Source organism: Anser anser, assembly GCF_964211835.1.
Source record: "Anser anser genome assembly, chromosome: 2".
NCBI lineage: Eukaryota > Metazoa > Chordata > Aves > Anseriformes > Anatidae > Anser > Anser anser.
The window spans coordinates 4578902-4604198 of NC_139721.1; the positions used below are offsets into that span (position 1 = coordinate 4578902).

Sequence of the window (25297 nt, forward strand, 5' to 3'; positions counted from 1 at the left end):
AGCTGTATTTTACTAAGTCAGTATTGACAAACTAAAAAATACTGCCACAACACATAGGGTTAATGTAATTTAGAGTATTTAAAGCTCATAGCGCAAAAAGAAAGTCTTTATTCTATAGGTCTCATTCTGTTTGGAGCATTTCAAGACAATTTAAGTATTTTGCTTAATGACAGTATGGGAATAGCTTTTGTTTTTTAATTTCTAAACTTCAAAACTATGGTATTACCAAGAACACTTTCTATGTTGATGTTTAAAAATAACGTCTAAAATTTTGATCAATCTCTATGTATAGTCAGTCCCTGAATTTAGCTCATGATCATTCAAAATATTTCCATGAACTGCTCTTCAGAGAGTTCATATCTTTGTACTCTCGAGAGAATATTTACTTACTGATAGGTTACATGTCACTGAAGCTGTATAGGGCAAGAAAATACACAGAAAAGGTTGGTGGAAGAAGGGTAAAAATGGTTGTGGGTGAAAATTTGTAGGTCTGCTTAAAACAGTCTCGCTAGAAATACTGGGAGAAACTTCCTTTTAGATAAATATTTGGTAATTTTTATGTAAAGTACTTGACAATGTTGTATAAAGTACGTTCAATGAGAAAACTTAAGTTTGGCAGTGGTACTTGGGGGAAAAAAACAGTGATTGCGTATCAGGTTTGGTAAGTAAAGCACTAAAAAGGCACTTACATACTCATAATGTTTTAACAGCATCCCCAAAAGCTACCATTTGCATACAAGTTGTTTTGTTTCTTTGAAACTAAATCTAGTTTGGAAGTGATTGAAAGGCAGGGTGTAGTAATAGCATGCGTATATCCTCTCTACGACAGTTTAGGTAGTTTTACAGGAATACAAGGAAATAAAAACCTTTTTTCTGATTCATATATTCCCTGGAGGAAGTCTTGCATACAGATACATTTTTTCTATTTGGTCAAAAAGAGCAGTGATTACTAAATATTATGACTGAGATAAGGTACAAGACTCTAGGGAAAAGAAATCTGACACTTGCTTCCTTTTTCTTTTTCTTTTCTTCTTTCTCTGCATCAGATACCTTTAGGTAAAGGGTATAACAGCACTTCAGCCTTGGTTTCATTGTCTCTGTTAATTTATTTTTTTTTTTAGGCACCAGAGGGCAATGTTGGGCAAATATTGCTGAATCCAGCATGTAGCAGAACTGGAAATGTCTTTCAGACATTCTAGATACGTCACTGTCATGTAAAATTTATTTGTGTGGGTCGAGTTTTAAGAATAATTATCTTCATTTCAGTTTATGCCTGGAACACCGAAGACTTGTTGAGGTTTATATTGCATTTTTTTTTCATTTAATGAACTTTTATGCTTTCTTGATATCTTTATTCTTAAAAGCTTGAAGTTTCACTGGAGAGTAAAACTCTCAGAATGAGAGAATTGAATTAACGATGTTTTCTCCTTCATGTGTTAATGGACTTGAGGCTCTTTAATTTTTAGCCCAGGAATAGTCTTTGCTTAGTGCAGATGTTTTGGCATTTCCATTGCTTTTGTTCTCTAAAAATCTCTTCATTTTCATGTGTTTTTTTTGTTGTTAAACAACAGATTGAGAATGCATTTGTAATACATTATAAGAAAAATATATCGTGCTGAGCACTTCCTTTGCGTTATTGGTTATCCTGTGATCAACGTGGATAACATCAAAATTTTCCCCCTTTTTCCCCCCATGGTTTCAATTTCTCCATGCCTCAGCAATTAGCTTCCCTTTCCCCCTCGGCCCAGTGAAAACTGGGCTAATTAGGACCCTGTCTTAATGAGAAGCTTCCTGTATTTCGGAAAAGGGACTGGGCCATAGTTTTGCAATGGTGTTGTAGCTTCTTAGTGTTTATATGCATTTGGGGAGATAGCCAGGAGTGGAAGAATGCTTTTCTTTATTTTGTTTGTATTATTATTATTATTATTATTATTATTATTATTATTATTATTATTATTATTATTATTAAACTTGTATTAATTGTTACAAGGTAGGTTCCGTGTAGTCGTTAGGAGAAGGACTGAAGTGGGAAGGCTGCTGAGGCACTGCATTAAGTTACCTAATCCCCTCCTAGAAAGTCCCAGTGAAGGAAATTCCAAAATACCCTGGACAAAAATGACAGGTTAATGAGGAGTTGGCTCTGCCTCAGAGCAGGGAGATGGATTAGGGAATAGCGAGGGGGCTCTGCCTCGTCTGTTTTATTTACGACAGCTGATACTAAACAAGACATTGGAGGGTTTTTTAATAATTGATTTTTTAGGATTTTAAGTCCCTGGATGAAAGTATTTAGTTGAGGTGAATCCTAAATAATTCCTCCGTATTTGAATATTTGGCCAAGCGATAATTCAGTGCTTTGGAGACTGAAATAATTTTTAAAATCCTTTTGTACCTGTTGTAAAGGTGAGTTCTGGAGTGTGTAGGGGTCACCTTTGTGTTGCAAGATTTGCTTCACTCAGAGCAAAAGCAGAATGATTACCATGAAGGGTGAGCCTTAGTGTAAAGTGTAAATGTTCACCCCTCTTCTGGGGTCTGAATCCCTCTGCAAGGATTCCTTCAATCAGTTATGTTGCATGATGTCTAAAATTAATTTGTATTGACTGGTTATTGCAACTATTATTTTATAAGCTTTATTATGAAATAGTGTAAAGAATACAGCAGAAAGGACTGCAAGCAAGGCCTGGTTACGTTCCTAGCTACATAAAAGCACCCTTTTGGAAAGCAGCGCTCACTCCTACGCTGATGAGGTGGGAATCACAAAGCATCGATGCTCTGCTAGACCGGCTGACGACAGCGTAGCGAGACAGAATTTGATTTATGAGTTTTTTTTTGTGGGGATTGTTTCTTAGGACATAATTCTATATGAGAAACTAGGGGAAAACTAAAATTCAGTAGAAATGAGGGTTCAACAGTATTTTCTTATAGCTCAAGTGAAATGATTAAATTGTGTGCAGTATCAGAGAAGGATACAGTTCTCTGAAGAACCTTTCCACAAAGCAAGGACAGCTTGGTTTGAAATAAACTTTGTCCCACCAATGTATCGTCCACAAAGAAGTAATCGCTGGAACGAAGGATTTAAGCTTTTGGGTATATTAGGCAGTGTGTGAATCTTGGTTACTTGAGATGTTGAATGAAAATAAATAATAATTGCCAAATCTGTTCAGCATGCTTTCTTAGGCTTTTAGTGTGTTGACAGCTTCACTGTTAAGAATCTTAATTGCAAAGCTCTTCTTTAGCTTAACATAGTAGATACGTTACATATGCACATTACATAATTGATAGTTAATTTTTCACATTTTTTTTAGTTAATTGATAGTTAATTTTTCACATGGCACACTGTCTTCTGAGGAGGGAAGAAATTCTGATAACAGGTTTTGGTTGAGTTCAGTTTTTCGTTACTGGCTGGTTGGTTTTAGTCATTGTCCAGGAATTTGTCGACGAAGTGGTGGCGGTTAGTCCCCGTGCAAATCAGGTCATTGAGGACTAAAAGCAACAGGTCAAGACTCAGTCATTGGCTGGGTAATTCAGGTCGTGCCATTTTCATTTCCTTAAGGACGTGTTGTATGAGGAGCAATTAGGATAATTTCAAATTGAGTAAGAGGGACGGAAGAGTGCTAGTCTGCCTTTTACAGCAGCTGTGAGCTGCAGAGGTACGCCATTCAAAAACCTATTGAACGAGAAAGTAGGCAGTCAGATGTTTTCAAAGGAAAGCAATGCTAGTGCCCTGGCACCGTGCAGGTGACATTGCTGCTTCTTGACCTCCTTGTTTAGTCTGCAGTCTCTGTGTTTTTCTGTCTGAAAGTGTAAGTTTTTCCTCTGTGTTTACAAAACTAGCATCTACCTCTTATATAGACTCTTGACTTCCTATGAAGCATCTTAATGGAGTTGAAGTTTAATTTAGTTGTACTTACTGCATTAATAGTTGGATATCATCACTTTTAATTAATAAATATATAGAAGCAGCCAGTGGCTTAGACTCCTGTGTTTTACAGCAATATTTATATTACTTCTAAGTGCATACTGTGCTCAAGCATCTTAAACTTGTTAACTGAGCTTAAAAAAAGCAATTAATTTACTTAGGAAAGTAATGCTGTGGTTCTTAGCACATTAAATAATTTTTTTTTGGTTGTACTTCTTATTTTGTCCCATGTTTTAATTTTAAGGGTGCTCAGAGATTTCTCCATCATCAGAGAGTCTAGCTGCAGGCACCTAGGCTTGATAGGTGGTCAACTGAGAGAGGTGACATTCACCTTATTCGAACTCCTAATTTAGACTTTTAGGTTAGTTAATAAAACTAGACCTGCTCTATTATCTGTAAATACTCCATTTGTTTCCTCCATATAGATAAGTCCTTTCTGGACAGGAACTTTAATTAAAGCTAAGCAAGCTATTGATGGTTGATTTCCACTGTCCAAAATGTATGTTGTGCAGGTGCAATTAAGTGTAGTTAAAAAACAAAAGCAAAACGCCTTGCAGATAATATCGGTTGTTCTTTTTACTTACTATTTGTATTTCATGTATTTTTCCCACCTCAGAAAAATCCTGAAACACATTCATTTCTCTATTGAAGACAAATGTTGCAGTAATACTTGAAGCATACTTAAGTCACCGGAACTTTAAACCAAAGCAACTGCTATGAGCAAATGTGAATAAACCATAATTGTTTGGGTGATATAATGCAAGAGATTGTAAGTGTATATTATAAATGGATTTATCTGTGTAATATGACTTTTTTTCAGGGTCTCTTGACTACAGGAGTAGAATTTGAATCTCTTCCTGCAGCCCTTTCTCTACCTGCGGAGTCTGGTCTCTATCCGGTAACTCTCGTTGGTGTTCCTCAAACCACTGGACAGATCACTGTCAATGGTAAGGGATGCATTTCATCACTCTCTTATTAGCAAAACAATACTTCATGTCTCTGTGAATTACATGTTTGTCTGGCCCACTTTAAATCGGTGTGCTTTATATATTTGCTACTCTGAATTCTCCTCAGTATGTAAAACAAACAAAAAGTCCCAAACAAACAGAGCTGTTTAATACACTAGACTTCATTAAAACCACAGCCCGTGATGCTGAAAATTCACTTGGTTGCGACAGCAGCAGTGAACACATGTTTTCAGTATCTCCAATATGAGAGGAAAAAGATAATGAACTCAAACTCCACCTTATTAATGTTTTCATTGGAAAGCTTCTGAGAAAAATGACGAACTTTTTCATGAGAATGCAGAAGATAATCTTGCAGCTCATTTTTCTTAATCGTGTTCATGTAAGATTACAGAAATTTTTGCAGATTGTTTGTGGAGAAACAATTTAGCTGATGTGTGTAGTCTGTTGCACTCGAGATGTCATTTCATTAATAAGCATAAAGAGAATTGTGTTCATAGTAAGTGGAGAGAATTAAACAACTTTTTTTAGAAGACCAGCAGATCAGTCTCCTAGAAAAGGAGGAGATGATAGATTCAGAAAGCAGTAGTACTGAATCATATTAACAACATGCAATTTTAGGTACATGCTGCTGGAATATAGAATTTCAGGAAAAGAACTGTTTTAGTAAAATCAAACACCAAAAGGAGATGTATTTGAACTTGAAGAAACTCTGTTCTCACTGTGTTTTCTGCTCATAAAAAGATTCTTCATTTCTGTTTTTTTTTTTTTTTCCCCTTCAGAAACTATTTCAGTAAATACAGAATACCATCAAAGCATCGAGGAACATTTGTGCTATAGTTGTCTGTTTTTAGTTTCACATGCTAAAAATGTATTGCAAGTAGAGGAGTTGATTTCTGTATTTGGCCGTTACTTGGGTGTCAATGAATTAAATTTGCCTTCAGATACAAGTTGTATATATTGCTTGGCAAGGAATTGGTGTTGAGGTATTTGCCTACTAAATCAAACTTTTAGAGGATGACCTGTGGACTCGTATGGCAGGGGCATACATATATACATATTCAATAATGTATACGTACCTGCAGTCTTTTATGGCACCTGTATACATAGGTAGATATTCAAAATTTTTTTTAAATCATTTGCTTTGGGATTTTTTTAATAGCTTCTGGATACTGTCGATACTCTTTGCTATCTTTTTTTTTTTTTTTTGAAGAAATAAGGGACTCAACATATGTTGAAGGGTAGCAGGTATATGTGCAGCGGTGGATTAGGTGATATGGTATTGTGAAATGTTGGTCTTTTTCATACAACTTGTAACATTGATCTTTTAAAGGATTCTACAGAATTTAACACAGTGCATAGTAGAAATTATGGAGTCTACTTTTTTATAGTTTTATATGTCGTAGATCCAAAGGCATAGATGCGTGTTGTTTGTATGATGTCATTTATTTTAAAAATGTATTATCTATGGGATATGAAAATCTTTTTTTAATATACATTTTGTGTCCTGAGAAGATTCTTCTGTAGAGAAGGTGGTCTTTTGCGTAGCAGAAACACTGGCAAGATCTGACTAGTAAGGTTAATGTATTAGACATCTCAGAAAATAAAAAAAAAACTTGTGCGATATTTGTGTTTTCTTCCAAAAATCAGGTTACCATACGTCAGTTTTTGGAGTCTTCAGTGATTGCCTTCTGGACAATCTGCCAGGAGTGAAGACCAATGGCTGTACAGTTGAAGTCATTCCAGCTTTGCCAAGGCTGCAGATCAGTACCTCCCTTCCAAGGTGAGAAATTTAATAAAATCAGGATTTTATTTGGTTATATGTTAGTGTTCATAAATGTTTATAAAATGATGAAGTAAAGAGGTAACCCATAGATTAATGTAAGTTGGAAGGGGGAGATCAGCTGTTCTAGGACTTTGGTTGAAGCAGGACCATCTTTGACAAGTGATACGTCTTTAATGTTAGACCAGGCTGCTCAGGGCATTATCTAGTTGACTGACCACACTCAGAAAAAGTTCCCTCTACCCTTCTCTTTTTCAAAATGAAACAAACAGCCTTCGAACCAGTCCTATGTCACATTAGCCTCCTAATCATTTTGATCTCCCTCTTCTGGACTTCCTCCAACGTGTCAATATTTCTGTTGTATGGGGAAGCTCCAAACTAGATACCATACTACAAAAACAACATGTTTAAGAGGTACAGGAAGAATTAAAATAACTTCGTTATACACTCACCAAACTTGTCACAATTGTTACATGAGGGCTAAGTGTTTTTTGGGGCGGGTTGTTGAGCATTTATTTGGGTGAAGAATGGGACTGACTAATTCCATGTCTTTAGAGAATGCTTGTAAGACACCAATTCAATTCATCTTTTGGAACTTTTCCAGGTTCAAGAGCATCCATGTTCCATTTTGCAAGTAGTTATAAAATACAGAGTTTTGGTTTTCTTTTTAATATTCCTTTTAGCTATGGACCAGCAAACAGCCTTTTGTTTACTTATGTACTTCTTTTGTTACCATGTTATTCAATATGGCTTAGCAATAAAAAAGGAACCGGTTTGGTTCTGATATTTCCATAATGAATTCTACGTTTCTAATGTGGAATAGCCTGTCTTGATGGCATTGTATTGCAAAGATATAAAAGAAATATCCTGGTGAAGACAGCAAACTAATAAAACACTATAGTTCAGTTGCATGTTGGTAAATTGTCTACAAAAATTCTGCTAGATAGGGAGTCTGGGTGGTTTTAGCTGTAATCAAAATTAGTATTGGGTAGCCAAAGTTATGAATATATTAAAGAATATGATGAGTTTGAAATACAGAGGGAATTGCAAATATTCTTAAATGAGCATAATATCTGCTCTTTTTGGATATATGTTCTGCTGATAATGTGGAACAGTAACGAGATTTTCTTTGTATATTGGTGTATGTTTTCCTTTTCGTTGGTGTTAAATTTGCTGTTGGTTTCTCCAAATGCTTTAGTTTCAGTACTCAGTCTCAGTTCCTGTGACATCCTGGGAATTCAGATGCACTTCTGGCTACCTTTCAGTATGCCAGAGAGGCCCCTGATTACCATCACTTATTCCTTCTCCTGGCCTCTATGATATCTGTAAATTGACTCTTGCAACTCCTGTCAACTCTGTTTTATCCTTTGGATCCTCTGGAGAATGATGTACTTTTAAAAGACGTGGTAAAGAAATGACAGAGAGAATACTCCTAATTTACAGGCAGCAGGATTAAATCTGAGTAATTTCTCTTCTTGCATCTTTACAATTTGTTTTGCATTTATGTTTACAAGCCCTCTTCATAGGCTTGCCAAGCTGGTGAGAAGGGCTTTAAACAAGAGTTGCTGCAGGAGGGGAACCTGAATCCATCCCCCTCCTCCCAGTTTGATGCCAGTGTCAGTGGTAGGTGTCCAGAGCCTAGAGAAAGGTCATGGGTCAGCAGGAGAGCACCTGAAAAGCGGCCCAAAGGAATTCCAGGCATTAATGCAGCTTTGTGAGAGGCCCAACTCAAATGCCTTAATGGAAGAACCTGTGTTAAAGCAAAAGATGTGCAAGCTGAATTAGCTGGATTTTGGTTTCATATGGACACTTGTACAGTAATTGAGAGTAGCCGTTATTTTGCTTTGTTAGTATGCAATTCCTACTTTTGTCTGAGTATGAGGAGGAAAAGAAACTAAGAAATTCTCGTTTTTATTTTCCTCCATTGCCACTCCAGATGCCCAAACTTCAGAGTGCTGCAGTGATAGCGATATATGTCTGTAGCATTTAAATGATCAAAAAATGTGTTTTTTGTTGTCAAAGCTGCATTCTGAAAGACTAAAATCTGCTGTGATGCTTTTTGTGGAGGCTGTTTATCTCGAATAAGGGAAAAATAGGGTATGAAGGAAGGATAGCAGAAATACTTGCCAAAAGAAGTTACTGACCGTGGGTTTACCAACAAATTTATCAGTCATTAATCTCGATAGCTTTTGCCCTCGTGTCCTTGATCCCTTCTGACCACTTTGCATTAGCGTGAAAAATGCAGTCAGAAACTGAACCTCTGCCCATCTGTCTTGTTCTGCAGTGCTCCTTCCCTCATTCATGTTCTAAAGAGTTCATTTATATTCACTATTTCACCTTTCGCTGAGTAAATTTCTTCCAGGATCCACTCCCATGAGGTTTGTGCTTCCTGCTGTCCACTAGAACTGCACTCTGCCAGCTCCCATATTACCTCTTCCTAGCAAAGTTCAAGGTTACTGCTCAATTCTGCTTTACCCATGTGTTGTCACAGCACTGTGAAATGTCTCCTATTTTGGCTGGTTTGCCACATTTGTTATTTTAAAATGGAATTTTTGATACGGAGATAAATTCTCATCCTTCTGAAGCTTTAGATATCCGTGCATTTTCTCTAGCACATATAATTGTGTAAAATAATTTTTGTTTGTATCATCTCTAAGTTATTTGTATGATATATTTTGCTGTTGAGTATATCTTACCTCATACTTCTGATACTGTTTATGATCCCTTAAGTAACCAGTTTCTATGGGCAATCCGCTGCTTAAAGCAGTCAGTGCTACTTAACTTCATCAAAGGTGTTTCCATCTTCATATTGCACATGGGTAGTATGTTGGTGAAGTTTGGGAATGCTTAACAATGTAAGATAATGTATCCTCCCTTGTAAGTATAAAGGTTTCATCTCAGCTGAGGAATCTTCCTGGTTTATGATTTTATTCTCATTTTGTAATTCTGATGGGCTGATCAGAAAGAGGTATGAACTTCAGGATCCTGCAGAGGAATTTCACCCTGGTATCTCCTATGTAGCATTCAACTTATTCTCCTTATTTATTTTTTTACATTTTTATTTTACATTCAGCTCTTGATACTCATTAGTATTCAAGCCTAGTGTTCAAACTCTTGGTAGATCAGATGTCACTTTTTTCAAGTTTGCTCTTTCTGATGACCTGCTATTAGTTTTTTGCCCTGTTCCCTTCCTTATGATTTTTACAGCAATTTTTTAACAAGCTTTCAGTCAGGAATATATATCTCACATTGTTTGAAATCTGACTTGTATTATGCATAACAGTAACGTTTGTCCCCAATGGTTGTTAAAAATGATCCTTGCTAAACTTAGAACGGAAAATTATGTCAAATATCTGCAGGATTTCAGAGGAGCGGTTTCTGAATCTTCAAAGAATCTTATATTCTGTTGAGGATTTATTGGATCTTCAAGATTCCATTGAAATCTTCGATAGAATATAATAACTTGGACAACCTTTTACCATGTTTATTGTAATATTATGTTTTCATGTTTGTCACTTTTTGTAGGTCTGCTCATACACTTCAGCCTTCCTCAGGGGATGAAATCTCCACGAATGTATCTGTCCAGCTTTACAATGGAGAGACGCAACAGCTTATCATTAAGTTAGAAAACATTGGAACAGAACCATTGGAGACCCTGGAGGTCACATCGAAAACAGTCAACACTAAGGGTATGTGTGCTGGTTTATATTTGGAAATAATCATTGCTTGTTCTTAGATAAAAGGGGGTCTAGTTGTGGTATATTTATTTTAGGTCAGTTTAAAGTAAATATCATAATCCCCGCCAAAGAACTGGAATCATTCAGTTTGATTTTTTTGTAGAAACATAAAAATGAAAGAGAAAGAAAGAATATGCAGAAAGAAAGTGAAGGAAATTGTAGTACCATCTGTGTGGCAAGGGATCGCCTGCTTTTTTGGACATCTAGGTTTCCTCTTTAAGTTCAATGGAAAGCAAAATAAAATAAAGAAAAAGCAAAACATCCTGAAGCAAAAAAAAATAAAAAATGGCATGAATCATGGGTTTGAATTATTTTCTCCTTAGATATAAGTACAGTGATTAGTTAATTAAATAAATTGCCATTAGCAGTAATGTTCTGCTCCTTGAAAGAGTGGAAGTAAATAAGCCTACTTGTAGCTTACTCAGTAATCAATAAGAAAAAGTGGGATAAAACACTAAAAAAAACACAACACCACAGCAGTAGATGAAATAAGGTATTACGAATTAAAAGGTGGAATGGAAGGTACAAAAGAAATAAAGTACATCTCCTGCTTTTACTTACTTCTCCTAAAATGCTCTGTACCTATTAATATTTAATAACTAGTCTGATAGGCGAATCTCACTTTTTCATGATGTGTTTTATTGTTTTTGGTTTTTCCTCTGGGGAAAAAACATTTCATCACTATCAAAATGATGTTAACAGAAGAACTGCAGATGACAAGCAAGATAATCTTTACTTACAACAGAAATATCTTACTTGATTGTAGATCTTATTGTCAGTGCCAGAATATTAAAATGGAATGTGATTTTTACTCTTTTCAGTATTCAGGTTCGTAATTTTTTTTTTTTTCAATAGAATATCTTTTTCTCTGTAATCTGAGAGAAGAGGAGTTGCCAATCATCTAAGAATAGATTTCCTATCAGAGCCTTGTTACCAAGAATAATTTTAAAAGCTGAAGTGAGAGGACTTACTGTTCTCATTTCAGTAATTCCAAGGTGCTCCCACTGTGCTAGGTGCTCTTTGTGTGTTTTGGAAAGACCGAGTGCAGCACGTGTATTATATGATGGAGTTGTACTGAAATGTACTCATTGTTGGAATATATGGGCCTCTGAATCAAAGGTGTTGAGCAGACTCTCAGTATATAATATTACGTGGCTAAAATAGTTCAAAATTAAAAAAAAATAGACTTGTCAACATTAAAACCTTCATAACATCACTGTTAGAACGTTTGTTAAAAACTTGGGGGGAAAAGGGGAAAAGTTGATGCGTTCAGCTGTGAGTTTTTACCCTGTTTCCTTACCTTCTGTTTCTAGGGCCACAACTTTTATAAAAACGATCAGTGCTGTAAAGAGCCGCCATTCTCATTTTTTGGTGCAGTAGACAGGACGGAACTAGCTGTTGCAGTGCAACAACCAGACCTCCTTTTCCTTGTCTGCTGCAGCTGGTCACTTTTCCTGGGGAAGCCCTCTTCTCTGGCATTATTTCTAATGGTGTCTTAGTAATGAGAAGCTCCGGGGATCATATATTCAAACTTGCTTCCTTCTGATTTCCTCTGTTTCTTTCAGCTGCATCTCTTTGATTTCCCCTGTCTAGCCCTTGGATTAAATGAGAAGAAGTTACAGCTCTCCCTGTGCAGTTCATAAAGGTCATCATAGGGTTTTCGAGTCCTTTAGCAGCCACGCGTTCTGGAACAGATCCTGAGGCAAATCAGCAAGAGGGACTTGTCATACCGCCACAACGAACGTGTCTGTCATTTCTTTTAATGTCTCATTGTACCAGTCTCGTCTACCAGGCTGTGGTATCTCTAAGTTGGACATCACACGCATCCCATCAAGGTCAACCGTGTGTCACCTCACGTTGTCCCTCACCATGTCAGATGGTCCGATACTTTTTTAGAATGATGACGTGCGAGGGGTTGCCTTTCCATCCTCCATCTCCAGCCAGCTCTTGTCAGAGCCTACGTTGTGCCTGAGTTAGGGGGGTTCACTCTGAAAGCTTTGATAACTCAACTATTTAGTCCAAGCAGGGGTAAATGTGACCTTGATGTGTTTTTGAGGCTTGAAGCATTGAGAGGAGCGTGCCAGCCGTTCTTACCAGAATCGTAGGCTGTAGTAGTGAGCACCGGCTGCATGCACTGAATGAACCTGGATGATGAAGCAACAAATCCTCGTTGGTCTTTCTTAGAAGTGATTGACCTCTGGAATTTAAACATAGAGAAATAAATTTACCTGTCTGGCTCTATTCTTTTCACTGTCTTTGAATGCATCTGCTTGTGGTCTCAGGTGTTTAACCGTGCTAGACCACAAATGAGAAATCTACTCTGAGGATCAGGTTTTAAGAACTGTGAGTATCCTAGAATAGATCTATTTACCTTTTCCCAACCAAAACTGCAAAGTTTTTTGGATCTAGAGTTGGGCTATGGTCCTTGGAGAGCTGTGAATGGACACAGGCTTTCCACCAGTTAGTGCAAACGTCATTGCCAGGGAAGGAGAATGAGTGTTGGTAGTCCAGCCCCACTCATATCTGCCAGGGTTTTACTATCAGGATTTCTTGGCTCAGGTCTCTTCCTTTCTGCCTGCACTAGCTGACACAGATATTCAGGACTTTGTATGATTCTTACTAATAACTCTTTTTCTCCACTCATAGGATGAATGTCAAATGGTTCATGATTTTACAGCAAGTTTCGTCACCTTTTAAGGATACTTGTTAATAGCTCGGAAGAAGCTCTGCAAGATACATTTGCATTGTAAAGAATATAGCAACTCCTGCAAATCTATTTCTGTCTGCTAGGTCCGAGTTCAAAATATTCTATTACTATCTCCTCAGTTTGAAAGGAGATGTTTTCCTCCAGTCTTAAAGGAAAATTAATAACAGTATTGGTTCTCTGCCTATGAGTGCATGACCTATTAGTATTTTTAACCCTGTAATTCTAATTTAAACACTCCACAGTTCCACATTTTCATAAAAAACAGCAACTGATGCTGGTTACTCTGCAGTGGTAAATACACAACTTCTATTTTTACTAGAATTTCAGGTTAATGTGTATGAATGCCAATGTCGATGCATTTCGAACTGCTAGTTGCTTTGGGGTCCTGTGTATTCTGATGGGGATATATCCCTCAACTGGTGAGGCATCAAGAAGCAGAGGTGCAGATTACCATAAAAGTCTGAAGAGTTTTGTTGCCTTGAAACGCATCAGGTTTTTACCTTCAGGTGTCCGATCCTGCTTGTATTCAGTGTACCTTTGTGCGCCTTGAATTCATATCAGAGGTATGGAGCGCTTGTCTGACTCTTCTGTGCTAGCCGGTAAATGCTTTTGCATTTCCATTTCCTCTCAGAAGCTCAGCTTGAGGAGCAGCAGTTGTTTTGGTTGTGCTTTACCCAGACTTCACCTTTCAGCTCTAGTCTGTTAGTTTTTTTCTTTGTACTTTGTTTTTCCTTTTTGTCCTTTAAACCTTTTCTTCGTCTGTTGCAAGTATTTTAATTAAATTGTCTGTGATGTAGTTAGGGACTCAATGGACCTCCGGGCTGAACTATATATTTTTATTCTGCCTTTTTTTTTTTTTAATGAGTGTTTGTCAGGAATCCACAACTGTTCTCCACAATTCCACGTACACTTTGATGCTTTAAGTTACTTGCAATTTCAAGGCTGTCTGCAGATCCTAAGGGTACAGTTAGTAGGGTTCAGTGCCCCCACCCACCTCCTTCTACCACAGAAAGACAGACAAAGGCGTAAGAATTTAAGAAATGCCCTATTAGGGCTGACGGTCCATCTAGCCAAGAATTCACAGGACTTTAGGAGATGCTGCTTAGAGAGAGAGCATGCAAGTCTGGCCATGGTTGTGTTTCTGTTGTGCTTGCTCAGTATCCTTAGTTGCCCTACATCCCAAGGAACATCAGAGATGATCCTTTTTTTAGTAGCCCATTATGGACTTGTCCATTAAGTTGTCTAATCACATTTTGAAGCCTCCTGTACTGCCTGCCTCTGTGGATTGGCATTTTATGGTTTTGTTAACTGGTTATAAGCAAATTATTTTGATAGAAATATTAGCAATCCTGATACAGGGTTTTTAAATATAGCACTGTGAACTTGTGGTGGTTGTAAGGTAAAAGCAGATAGGTTATGACTCCTCGCAATGGCTTTAATATCCACTCAAATTTAGATGCCTCCACCCAAAGTTAAATCATTTCAGTAAGGAATTTTATAGACATGTTTGTCTGAAAAGAGTTATGGCAAAAAACCAGAATTGCCTGGGGGCTTAAGTTTGGAAATAATTGAATCTCGAAAGACTTACAGTTGTATGGAGTTTTTGTAAAGTGCTAACGTGGAATTGCTTCTACAGATCTTCAAATCAAAAGAACTTAGAGTGAACCCAAAATTAGATTGTGGGTGAACTGTTTTATGATATTTTTTATGATTTTAGTGATTTAGTCTCTAGTTAAAAGGTAAAACAAGTCATTAATTTATCCTCTCTACTAGAAGTTCCTTGCAAATTCAGTTGTTTGTTAAAGGCGAATTTTGGACTCTAGAAACAACTGAATGCATGCCCCACACCAGGAATCTTTACCACTCAGCTGAAAGGTCTGAATCCCCATGCAATAGTATAATTCATTGTAATAATGACTGCTAAACAAGGTAAAGAAGACAATATTAAACTATAAACAATGATATCTAAGTATTAACTTGATTTTTCTCTGCAGTTAAACTTTTAGCTCGAGCATTCAGACTTTGTCTTATAATTACAAATGTTAAATTAGAGAGGATCTGTTGGGTACCTTAATACCTGCAGGGGCTGTTCTCACTCAGAAAGTCTTTTCAGTCTAATATCTTCAGATAAATCTCCTCCTTAATGAAAATACATTTTGAAAACAATTTGTTCATTACGCTAGAGCTACACTGAAGTGCTTGGGATACGTCATTCTGCTTTGCTTACATTGGGGAAAAACATCCCTGTAGCACATTACGGTTTTACTTCTTTGAAAAGGGGGATAGAGATCGCTCTACTTGTTAAACTTCTTGAAAATAAAATCAGAACGATGATATGGTTACAACTAAATCATTAGATGAGGTGGAGGTGACTTTAAGGAAACAATTATTAGCAGAATTTTTTATTTTTTACCTTGTTGTTCTTATAGAGTAGTCTATAATATGGATTTGATGTGGAAAGAGAGAAGATCATTATCTCAACAAACCAACTATTGAAGTTGCCGTTAATGGAAAATATTTTTCTTCTAGATGCAGTTATTTCCACACAAATTAATAATCTTTTGACTGGAATTGTAATTACTTTTGTTGCTAGATCCTTAATGCTAGGCTGTAGCTTATTGAGGCGGCCTTCCCACCCTGGTTTCTTGAAGATGAGTCTTAGAGGATGGTTTTGGAGAGGCTCTGAAGTGCTGACACCCTAACGTGCTGTTAGATATAGTAAGCTGGTATGAAGCAGAGGTGAGCTCTGTGCCTTTCTGTGGTCCCCATGTTACCCAAAGCAGCACTCCAGTTGTTTTTAAATGAGCCTTTAGAAGAATTCTTCAGCGTACGTTGCAATGGTACGCGTTGCTACGAATTGATAAATACCTCTTTAGGATGCTCCCAATCGAACCATTATATTCATGTATTAATAGGCTTTTTTTTTGCAGTGCTTGTCATTGCATGGTCTTGCAAATGTCAATGAGGTTTTGGACGCGGTGGGTTGATCTCCGCTGGCAGCTGAGCCCCCACACAGTCACTCACCTGCTCCCTCCTGCTGCTGCTACAGGATGGGGGAGAGAATTGCAGGGGCAAACCAGGAAACTCTTGGCTTGGGATATTGTTTAACTAGAGAAGGAAAGAGGAAGGAAAAACAGGTGATGCAAAGGCAATCTCAACCTGCAACTGTGTTATTGTACCGTTCCAGTATTTAGTAGCCTTTTCTGTCATTCTTAAAAAAATAATAAAAAAAAAAAATCCCCTACACAAACTTCATAGAATAGCATGCATTGCTTTTGCTGAAGGCACTTAAAAGTCCATGGCTTTATTTTTTGGCATACCGTGGAGCTTGAAATGGCACAACTTTACTCACCCCTCTTTCCGAAGTGGATTTGACTTCTGCTCTTCTTTCTTTCAAAATGGATCTTTGGATGTTACTGGAGCACTAAGGAGGCTGCAGAACTGGTTAATGGACCTCAATGTATTGATAAGCAATAAATATTTTTCCTTGTATTATCCCTTCTGGCACTTCAGGCCTAGGATAGAGGAGCTAATAATGACATATGCTGTATCTCATGTAGACCATTGGTAAATCATTTCTCAGATACATATGTTTTAAGGCAGGCTGTTCCTGCCTGGCAGCATCCTTAAGGTTTAGGTCTTGTGTACTTTATGTTTTTCAGTTTTGAGAAAGAACTTTGTTTTATAAATAACTGAAAGCCAATGATCTTCCTAGTCTTCTCTATTGCTTGTTAAGTAATTGTATAATGACGTCACGGGTTCTTCAGAATGGTAACTGGTTTATTTTGGTGCAATATTTTGATGTGTTCTTGAGTATTCAAATTGTATATTTAATACTGCCTATTGTCCAATCTATATATTTTTTCTTGTTATTGTTCTTCACCTAAGTTTTTATTTTCAGCTCTGTGATCTACATGCTTTCAGGCCAATCTCAGTAATCTCTCTGATGTCTTTCTAGTGTTATATTCACTTTTGATGCCTTAATTCTAAATATTTTAGAATTTAAACAGAAGATGGCAAATCAGTTAATACTCTGTACAACAGTTATAAAATAAAACGTTCTTAGTACGGTGGTTATGCTAATGAAATATTGGCTTTTTTTTTAATACAGAGAAGCTGTATGGCGACTTCTTGAGTTGGAAGCTAGAAGATACTCTCTCCCAGTTTCCTCTAAAACCTGGGAAGATTGCAACTTTTACTGTAAACATCAAAGTGAAGCTGGACTTTTCATGCCAAGAAAACCTTCTGCAAGATCTCAATGACGGTGAGTTCTTAATTTCTTCTTGCTTAAAAGGATTCTGTGAATTTCTGAGAAGCACTTACCCAGTTGTCGTGCTGTTCTTTTTATCATACTGTATGTGATGAGGCTACATGTTTTCATATTTGTGTCTTGTAATGCAAAGGCAACTCTTTAGTGAGGTGTATGGATTCAAGACTGAATTTTTGTGGCAATCAGTGACATGACAGTTTGGCCAAACTTTTCTCATCGTGAGACATTATCTTGCTGTCTTTTTAAATCTTTCTTGACAGGGATTGTTCTTGATGTCTCTTTGTATCCTTACCTTAAGAAAATAAAGAGAAATGGAGTTTGGAAACATCAGGCTTTAGAGAGAAATGATCATCAAGTTGATTATTTCTTTATCTGAGCTTGTGGAATTGTTTATAATGGCTGACTGCAGCTTTGCCAGAAGTGACGTACTATAATGTAGGGCATAATCCCTTTAATATTTATATTTTAGAGAAAGTCTGCTTAAACTCATAGCTTCTTTTGAATCAAAAACAAACAAAAAAACCCACACAAAACAATGTTTGCTTGTATTAGAATTATCCACAATTACAAGTACCAGATACTTGTAATAAGGATTTCCTCTTTATGATGAACACAAAGTCTTACTAGAGTAATTGCTATTCTCTGTATTTTTTCAATTGCCTGATATATTTACACTAATTGAATTAACTTGCCAACACAAGATATTCCTGTATTTTAAAGAAAACCATATCATAATTATTGTTTGGACTCTTTCCCGGGATTCACTTGCAGGTGTGCATTATTGGTGTAATTAAAATACAAATATTTTCAAAATAGAAAAAAAAGAACAAGAAGGTATGTATAGCTTACTCAAGGCTGAAGCCAGGTGGGGGTTGGTCTATTCTCCCACGTGCCTGGTGACAGGACGAGGGGGAATGGGCTAAAGTTGCGCCAGGGGAGGTTTAGGTTGGATATTAGGAAGAACTTCTTTACCGAAAGGGTTGTTAGGCATTGGGATGGGCTGCCCAGGGAGGTGGTTGAGTCACCGTCCCTGGAGGTCTTTAAAAGCCGTTTAGATGTAGAGCTCAGTGATATGGTTTAGTGGAGGACTTGTTAGCGTTAAGTCAGAGGTTGGCCTAGGTGATCTTGGCGGTCTCTTCCAACCTAGATGATTCTGTGATTCTGTGAAGGCAAAAGGGACTGAATTCTGAGTTACCTTGCAGATGCATTTAGACAGACATTTTATTGTGTTAATAAAGTTTAAAAGACTTCTTTTCTTTTAAAATTCCCTGGTGTAAAATGCATAAGTTAAAAAACAAAACAAAACAACAAAAAAACACACAAAAAATTAGGACTTATCAACACTATGGGTTTTGTGCAGTAACAATAAGATTTACTTTGTACGACTCAGTTTTTTAATTATTTTTATGCTAAGGCTTTTGAAATGGGGAAGAAAATGATATAGGCCAGTTGATTCAAAATTTTAACTGAACTTCAGAAACTTTGGTTTTATTTGTATTTGTCCTTCTAGCTGACATTAATAGGAAAGAAATCTGAGTCATGGAGATGAGAAGCAACTTGATCAATGTAATCAATATAATTTGAAAAATAATTATGAACGTCAGTATCTTAAAAGGTAGACGTTATGCTCTTTAGTGCCAGTTCTGTTATTTCTCTATATTTTTGTAACTCTCAGAAAAAGAAAACAAAATCTGCCATTGACCCGATCTCCAAAATATTTAAAGGCTCTGCAAAGCTACATGTTCCCAGCAGTTTTTTAGGTGAAATAATGTACAAATAAAATATACTGTAGAAGGAGAGGGTAACATGCTTTCTTCTTGTTACTGACATCAAACAGTTGTGGAACAGTGGATTTGGGCGTCTTTTTTTTAAGGAAAAATAAAAAAGTATCTAACTTTTATGTGACCAGATATGAAAAAAATATTGGAACAACATTATTACTTTGTTATTTCTGTCTACAGCTTCTTCACCTGTAGCCTGGAAGGAATTCAATGTTTTCTCATTCAGCAATGATAAAGGAGCAAGATCCATTGGTATTTGCTTAGGGCTCTGGTATCTTTGGGGGATGTGTACCTTGTGTCCATTAAAAGTATTATTAGACATACGAAGTACATTGACATTTTAACTTGCTACTGTATTTTTTCTGCATTTCTTGAACGAATATATATATATATTCATATTCTGAACGAATACTGTAATTTTTAAAGAACCAGGTAGCATCCTGATATAAAGAACAATCGAGAGCTAAGAAAGTCAATGGCAACTCTGACGTGGCTTTTAATCATATAGTAGCTATGGTACCTTTTTCTTTTGAGGACCAGATTTGCAATGATGATCAAAATACTTCTGTCTTTTAAAAGTAATGTCCTTAGCAGGGCATCTGTTACTTTGATCTGTTTTCATTTGCTGCTGAAATTGTTTCCTTTTGTTTGTAATCTGAACATAGGACAGAAAGGATAAATTGCAGATGTTTGCGATGATACACTTATCCAATTGGAAAGTAAACTAAGTTATCAATCAGAATTGCTGATCTAATTCTTGTGTGTTGATGGTATACTGTCTGGTAAAGAAAAATGTTAGATGTTCTTCTAGATTAAAGGAAGCAAAAACACATGAGATGCTGTACAGGATCAGATCAATGACCGTCTAGTCCAATATCCTGTCTGTGACAGTGGCTAAGAGCAGATGCCTGTGGGAGAATATAGGGAAAATTTTGAACATACATGCTCCTTTCCTTTAGGTGTTTGCGTGCTGACTTGTTAGCTCTGGAACTTCCAGAGTCTGGTAACAGTTTCTCTGTTTTTAGGCACTGTTACTCATTCTCGGTGGGTTTCTTTGTCATAAAATCCTTTGCATTCTCTGCCAGGCTGGTACAACACGCTGTGCCAAGAAGATTCACAGTTAAATTACTTTTATCAGCTTTCAACCTACTGGTATCCTTCTGATATTACCTAGTGTCTGTATTGCAACAAACAGCTAACAATCCATCTTCTAAACATCGTACCGACACTCGTGATGTTACACATTCTCCCAGTGTTATTTTCACAGTGGTCTCTTTCACAATCTCAAGATTTCTATCTGGCTTAGCTGTCCTTGTTGTGGAAAGAGTGTCGTCTGTTTCTCGGTCTTGTTGTCCCTTTTGAACACTGTCAGCTCTATATCCTTGAGGTAGTCTCTGTACACTACTTGAAAGGTGATCTCTGCACTTCTGTACTGACCTAATGATGCTCCTTACTTTGTTTTCTATTACTTGCCTTATAATAATGCAGTAATGCACGACTTAATTTTTTTTAAATTTTGCTCAATGTTGAATTGGTGGGCTCACGAATCTGTGAATCAGCTCCACGATCTTGCTTCTGTAAAATAATCTTCACACTTAAGGTTAGGATTGTTTTTTTTGTTTTTGTTTTCCGTATATTTATACTGAATTTGATTTGACATTCATTGGCCAGTCACCAAGTTTTATAAGATCCTAGCTGTTACGTCAGGAACATGCCATTCTCTCTGTGTTGCATAGACTTCCACTCAGAAAGTTGGGTTTGTGCAAATACAGCCTAATAACACACAAGATTATAATGCAGAAGAATGTGCATCCCATTAAAACATGACATTTACGGTTCTTGTCACAATCTGGATTGTCTTGGCTTACTGTCTTTGGAAATAACTACTTTGCAAACACTTTGAACAGCTGGGCAGATGTTCTAGAGACACTTGGGTTTGTTAATGAAGATTAAGAAGTCCAGGCTTATGTCTTGAAGGTACTTGCCCAAGATTTAAGGGTCCTCTGTAAGAATCCTGTTTGCTGCAAATACTAATGAAGTTTTGTCCCTGAGCTGGGTGTTTCAAGGGTCCTTCTATGTACATTCTTGGTTCTCTGGTCAAGAAATCTAGCATATCTATTTAATTTGATTCTAAGGTTGTTAGAATCGTAGAGTAAGACAGGAGGAAGCACAGCATTGCTTGGTACAGCCTGGCCTAAGGAGCTTCAGCAGTAAGGCCTCTCCCTGCTGTTAAATGAGAGAGGTCAACAGGATGCTCACATCATGAGGATAATTAATTCTTCCAAGTCATTATAGCGTAATTTCTGAAATCCATTTTTTTCCCTGATGCTAAACAGGAAAAGAACAATAGCTGCTCTTTTTTGATTGTTTTATAATTGGTAACTTGTTAGTGGGAAAGAGGCTTTAAAAAAAGCTTCTATCAAATGGGGATACTGTTTTGCAAGGTAAATTAATTAAACTGCAATGAGTGCTTCATTATGTAGAAATGTTAGCGTTCGTTCGTTCTGTTTATAGGGAGCCTAAAGACAGATGCGAGAATATTTAAATTCATAAACTCATCGAAGGAACTAAGTAACTAGATGCTAAGAGAAGCAAAACTATGCCTTAAGTCTCTCCTTCCCTTCTCTGGGGGAGGAAGAATTGCAGACAAATAATAGCTTATTTCTAACGGCAGGGATCTTGAATGGTTTTAATATTGGTATACAAGACCATTGTAAATCTATTTCATAATTACTTTGTTGGTTTTCTGCTTAAATAAAATACTACAATTTCAAAGCTAGGTTTTATTCATTTAACATTCCTATGCTTATATAGCTTATAGACAACATATTTCTTTGTTAGAAAGATACCTGGTTATGAGTTTAAGTGGATTCTTGACAAGTCTGCAAAACAACATAGCCTAGAGAATTCTATTAGGACGATATTTCTGGTGATGATGGAAGTCCTCAGATATTTCAGTAGGATCCTTTGCGTTAGTACCTTTGGTTGCCTTTAATGCATTATATCATTCAGAATATTTTCTCATTTATTTCATTTCTAACTTTTTTGTCTTTACAGTTTGAAGATATCAGTTTTCATTTTAGTTGCACTGAGGTTTTTTTCTTTGCCTACAAACTCTTCCGTCCTCCATAAATTAATCACCATGTTACTTTAAAAAAAGTTCTTAATTTTTTTGAGAATTTTTCTTACAGATTTCTTTTTGAATTCCAACTTTAGTGCTTACAGAAGGTGCCTTTTTCTCTTCCAAATGTCTTTTAACCTGTCTTGTGTGATAATTTGACTGATAAGGATTTATTTTTTAAAATTATTTTTAACAATATATAAGCGCCATAGGACTTTAGCCTGGATCAGTTGTACAGGCTTCTACAGGAACACGTAGGAAGAAGTATTTTAGGCCTCAAATCTTTACAAAGTAAATAGTAAGACAGACATGAGGCAAACAGTAATAAATTTATTATTGGGACTTACAGGCTATTTAAGCCATCATCTTATTAAGTTTCCTGTTGTGCTGTTTCCTCGCTGAGGCTCTTTAATTTGGCATCTAATGTGGTGTGCATAAATAATCTCTAGTCTTTGAGTACTTTTTTTTTTTTTTTACACTTCACTTGCTTCCTTTGTCTGAGTTTAACTTTTTAGTACTAGTTCATCAACCTCAGGAATGTATCCTTACTTATACTACATTTTCTGTTGTCAGTTATTAGTAATAAACTCTTCAAATGTAGTGGAGCTCACTCTGCTACGTGTCGTCTCTGCTCTGGCATCACCTGGCGCACTGCAAACTGTTGTCTTGCTTAGTTTTTTTGTTGTCTTATGCTTAGTTTTAAGCATATTTTTGAGAGAGGGAAGGAATAAGTACTTGTCTGCTCTTGACTTATTGCCCTATTTGTTTTGGTTTCACCTCCATAGACAACCAATTGTCCCCCTGCCCCCAAAGAGCTGTTATTGTTGAGCACGATGCCGTACGGTATGAAATATCCCTTCGGTCATTTGGGGTTGCCTGTCATGGTTGTGTCCCCTTGTGCACCCCCAGCCTCCTTGCTGGCAGGGCGAAAAACAGAAAACACCTCGTGTGCGTGAGCACTGCTCAGGACCAACTAAACCATCCATGTGTTGTCAACACCGTTTTCGTCACAAATCCAAAACATAGCACCACAGGAGCTACTCTGAAGAGAATTAACTCCATTCCAGCCAAAAGCAGGCCATCGTTGCAGTAGCCGGAGGCAGCAAGTTCCTAGAGTTCTGCAGAATTTTCACTTCCAGCAGAATACAAGATCATTTGTTCTTTTTTTTTTTTTTTTTCTCTAAGAAAAAAAATGCACGTTCGTGTTTGGCAAGCATTCTTTCTCTACCCTGTCATGAACTACTTCAGTCTTTTTTGTTTGTGCTGAAAGTACTCTGAAACTGTTACAACATTTTTAGGAGAGGCTTTTCGTACTGAAGTTCCTATCAGACAATTGATAGACAAAATAAATACCTGGGTTCAGAGGACATTTAATTTTCATGTCTTATGTTTCAAGTTCAATACTTTTCAAGAATTCTGACAGAGCCTCTTGGTTTATAATTTCATACTGCCAAAGCACACATGTTAGGAAGTTGTTACTCTGTGTTTTTATAGTTTTTAATCTCTGGTGGGTTAACTTTGTCTAAGGGCCAAATATCCACCCAGCTACTTGTTTGCTGTCTTCCCTCAGCAGGATGGGGGACAAAAATAGGATGAAAAAGCTTCTGGGTTGTGATAAAGATTGGGAGATCACTTACTAATTACCAGAACGAGCAAAACAGACTTGACCTCAGGAAAATTAATTTAACTTATTGTCACTTCAAATAGATTTGGTTGGTGAGTACAAAAAATGAAAACACCACCTTCTCCCCCTTTCCCAGGCTGCAGCCCTTCAGGAACACCCTGCTCCCGCGGGGGCTCCCCACGGCCGCAGCTCCCTCAGGAAATGTCCCCCTGCTGCGGCGTGGGCCCTCCCCGGGCTGCAGGGTGGAGATCTGCTCCAGCGGGGGCTCTGCAGGGCTGCCGGGGAATCCCTGCTGCCTGTGGGCCTGGAGCCCCTCCTGCCCTCCTCCTCCTGGGGCCTGGGCCCTCTGCTGCTTCTCCCTCGCCCTGGGCCTCCTCCTCGGCCTGTGCCCGCTCTGCCCTTTCAGAAATCTGTTTTCCCCGAGGCGCCGCCAGCTTGGTGCTGGGCTCAGCTGGGCCCTGCCCACAGAGGCCCTTCCAACACCTGCGTACAGACACCCCGTATGTTATTAAGTACCTTTCATGTATATTTAGAAAACAGCAGAAAGTGGGTTTGTGCTGCTATTGGATTTCAAGTATTTCTTCTGCAGAGGAGAAGCACTTTAACCAAAAATCTTGCTCTGGCTCATGTTTCACGTCACATTGTATTAGCAGTTACCTACAGACAGCCTTGGAATACCAACAGTAGTGTCCTGGCTTCAGTGGTAAGCCTATTTAAGAGTTTCCTTGCAACAGAGTTTGCAGCTCCCATGGTTGTGATGTACCTGTTTAAAAGTCTTCGTGTTTTTGTCACCTGGATCAGGCCAGTGATCACAGTACGTTGCTGCATTGCCATGGGGCTGTGGATTTGAACAGGAGGGAAACTGCCCTGCGGCGGCTCGTTCTCTGGGTGCTTCAGTCGCTGGCTTGTAAATCGAGAAGTTTAACCACCTTAGTAAACTTTCCCTCATTCAATTATAAGATTGTGTGGGATTCGTCTGCTCAGTGTACTGCGAAAGTGGCTAATGAAGTTAAATTGACAATTTACTTAACATTTGAGAGGAGAGAGGAAATGCTGGTAAGAGATTTTGCTCTGTTATGACAGAAATGACTGCGATGTTGGAAAAGCAAGCTGCTTTTTTGCAGTTACCATGGAAAAAGTGTTGGTCATGTGCTGTTACCATGGAAATGTTCAATGTGAATTCCAGAAATTAGAAAGATTTCTGGACCGAGTAGCAAGACAATTGTTCTTTTTATAGTGAAAGGCTGCTCAAGCTGCTTGACATTATGAATGTGGAGGATGTAGCATCTTTAAATCTCTAAACTTCATGAGAGAAAATAAAATGTATTTCCACTATGAAAACTCATAAAATATAAATATGAAGTAATTTAAAACTTCTGGTGAATTGCTTTAA

General features: G+C 37.4%; 1 protein-coding gene and 1 long non-coding RNA gene across 10 annotated transcripts in view; one reads left to right on the top strand and one right to left on the bottom strand.

The window, feature by feature from the left end:
* Positions 1–25297, top strand: part of TRAPPC9 (trafficking protein particle complex subunit 9) — a 464677-nt gene that overhangs the window by 58403 nt on the left and 380977 nt on the right. For all 9 annotated transcript variants that reach the window (XR_014580943.1, XM_083827405.1, XM_083827401.1 and 6 more), the window contains 4 exons: positions 4737–4863; positions 6532–6664; positions 10190–10353; positions 17220–17372. Coding sequence is in view for 8 of the 9 variants with exons in the window: in XM_083827405.1 (XP_083683531.1) it covers positions 4737–4863; positions 6532–6664; positions 10190–10353; positions 17220–17372 (577 nt within the window). In the remaining variant the exon portion in view is untranslated. The remainder of the gene's footprint in view (positions 1–4736; positions 4864–6531; positions 6665–10189; positions 10354–17219; positions 17373–25297) is intronic.
* Positions 2990–17209, bottom strand: LOC310895774. The gene is made up of 2 exons (XR_014580945.1): positions 15522–17209; positions 2990–3664 (listed from the first exon to the last, which is right to left on the bottom strand). It is a non-coding gene; the product is annotated as an uncharacterized lncRNA (long non-coding RNA).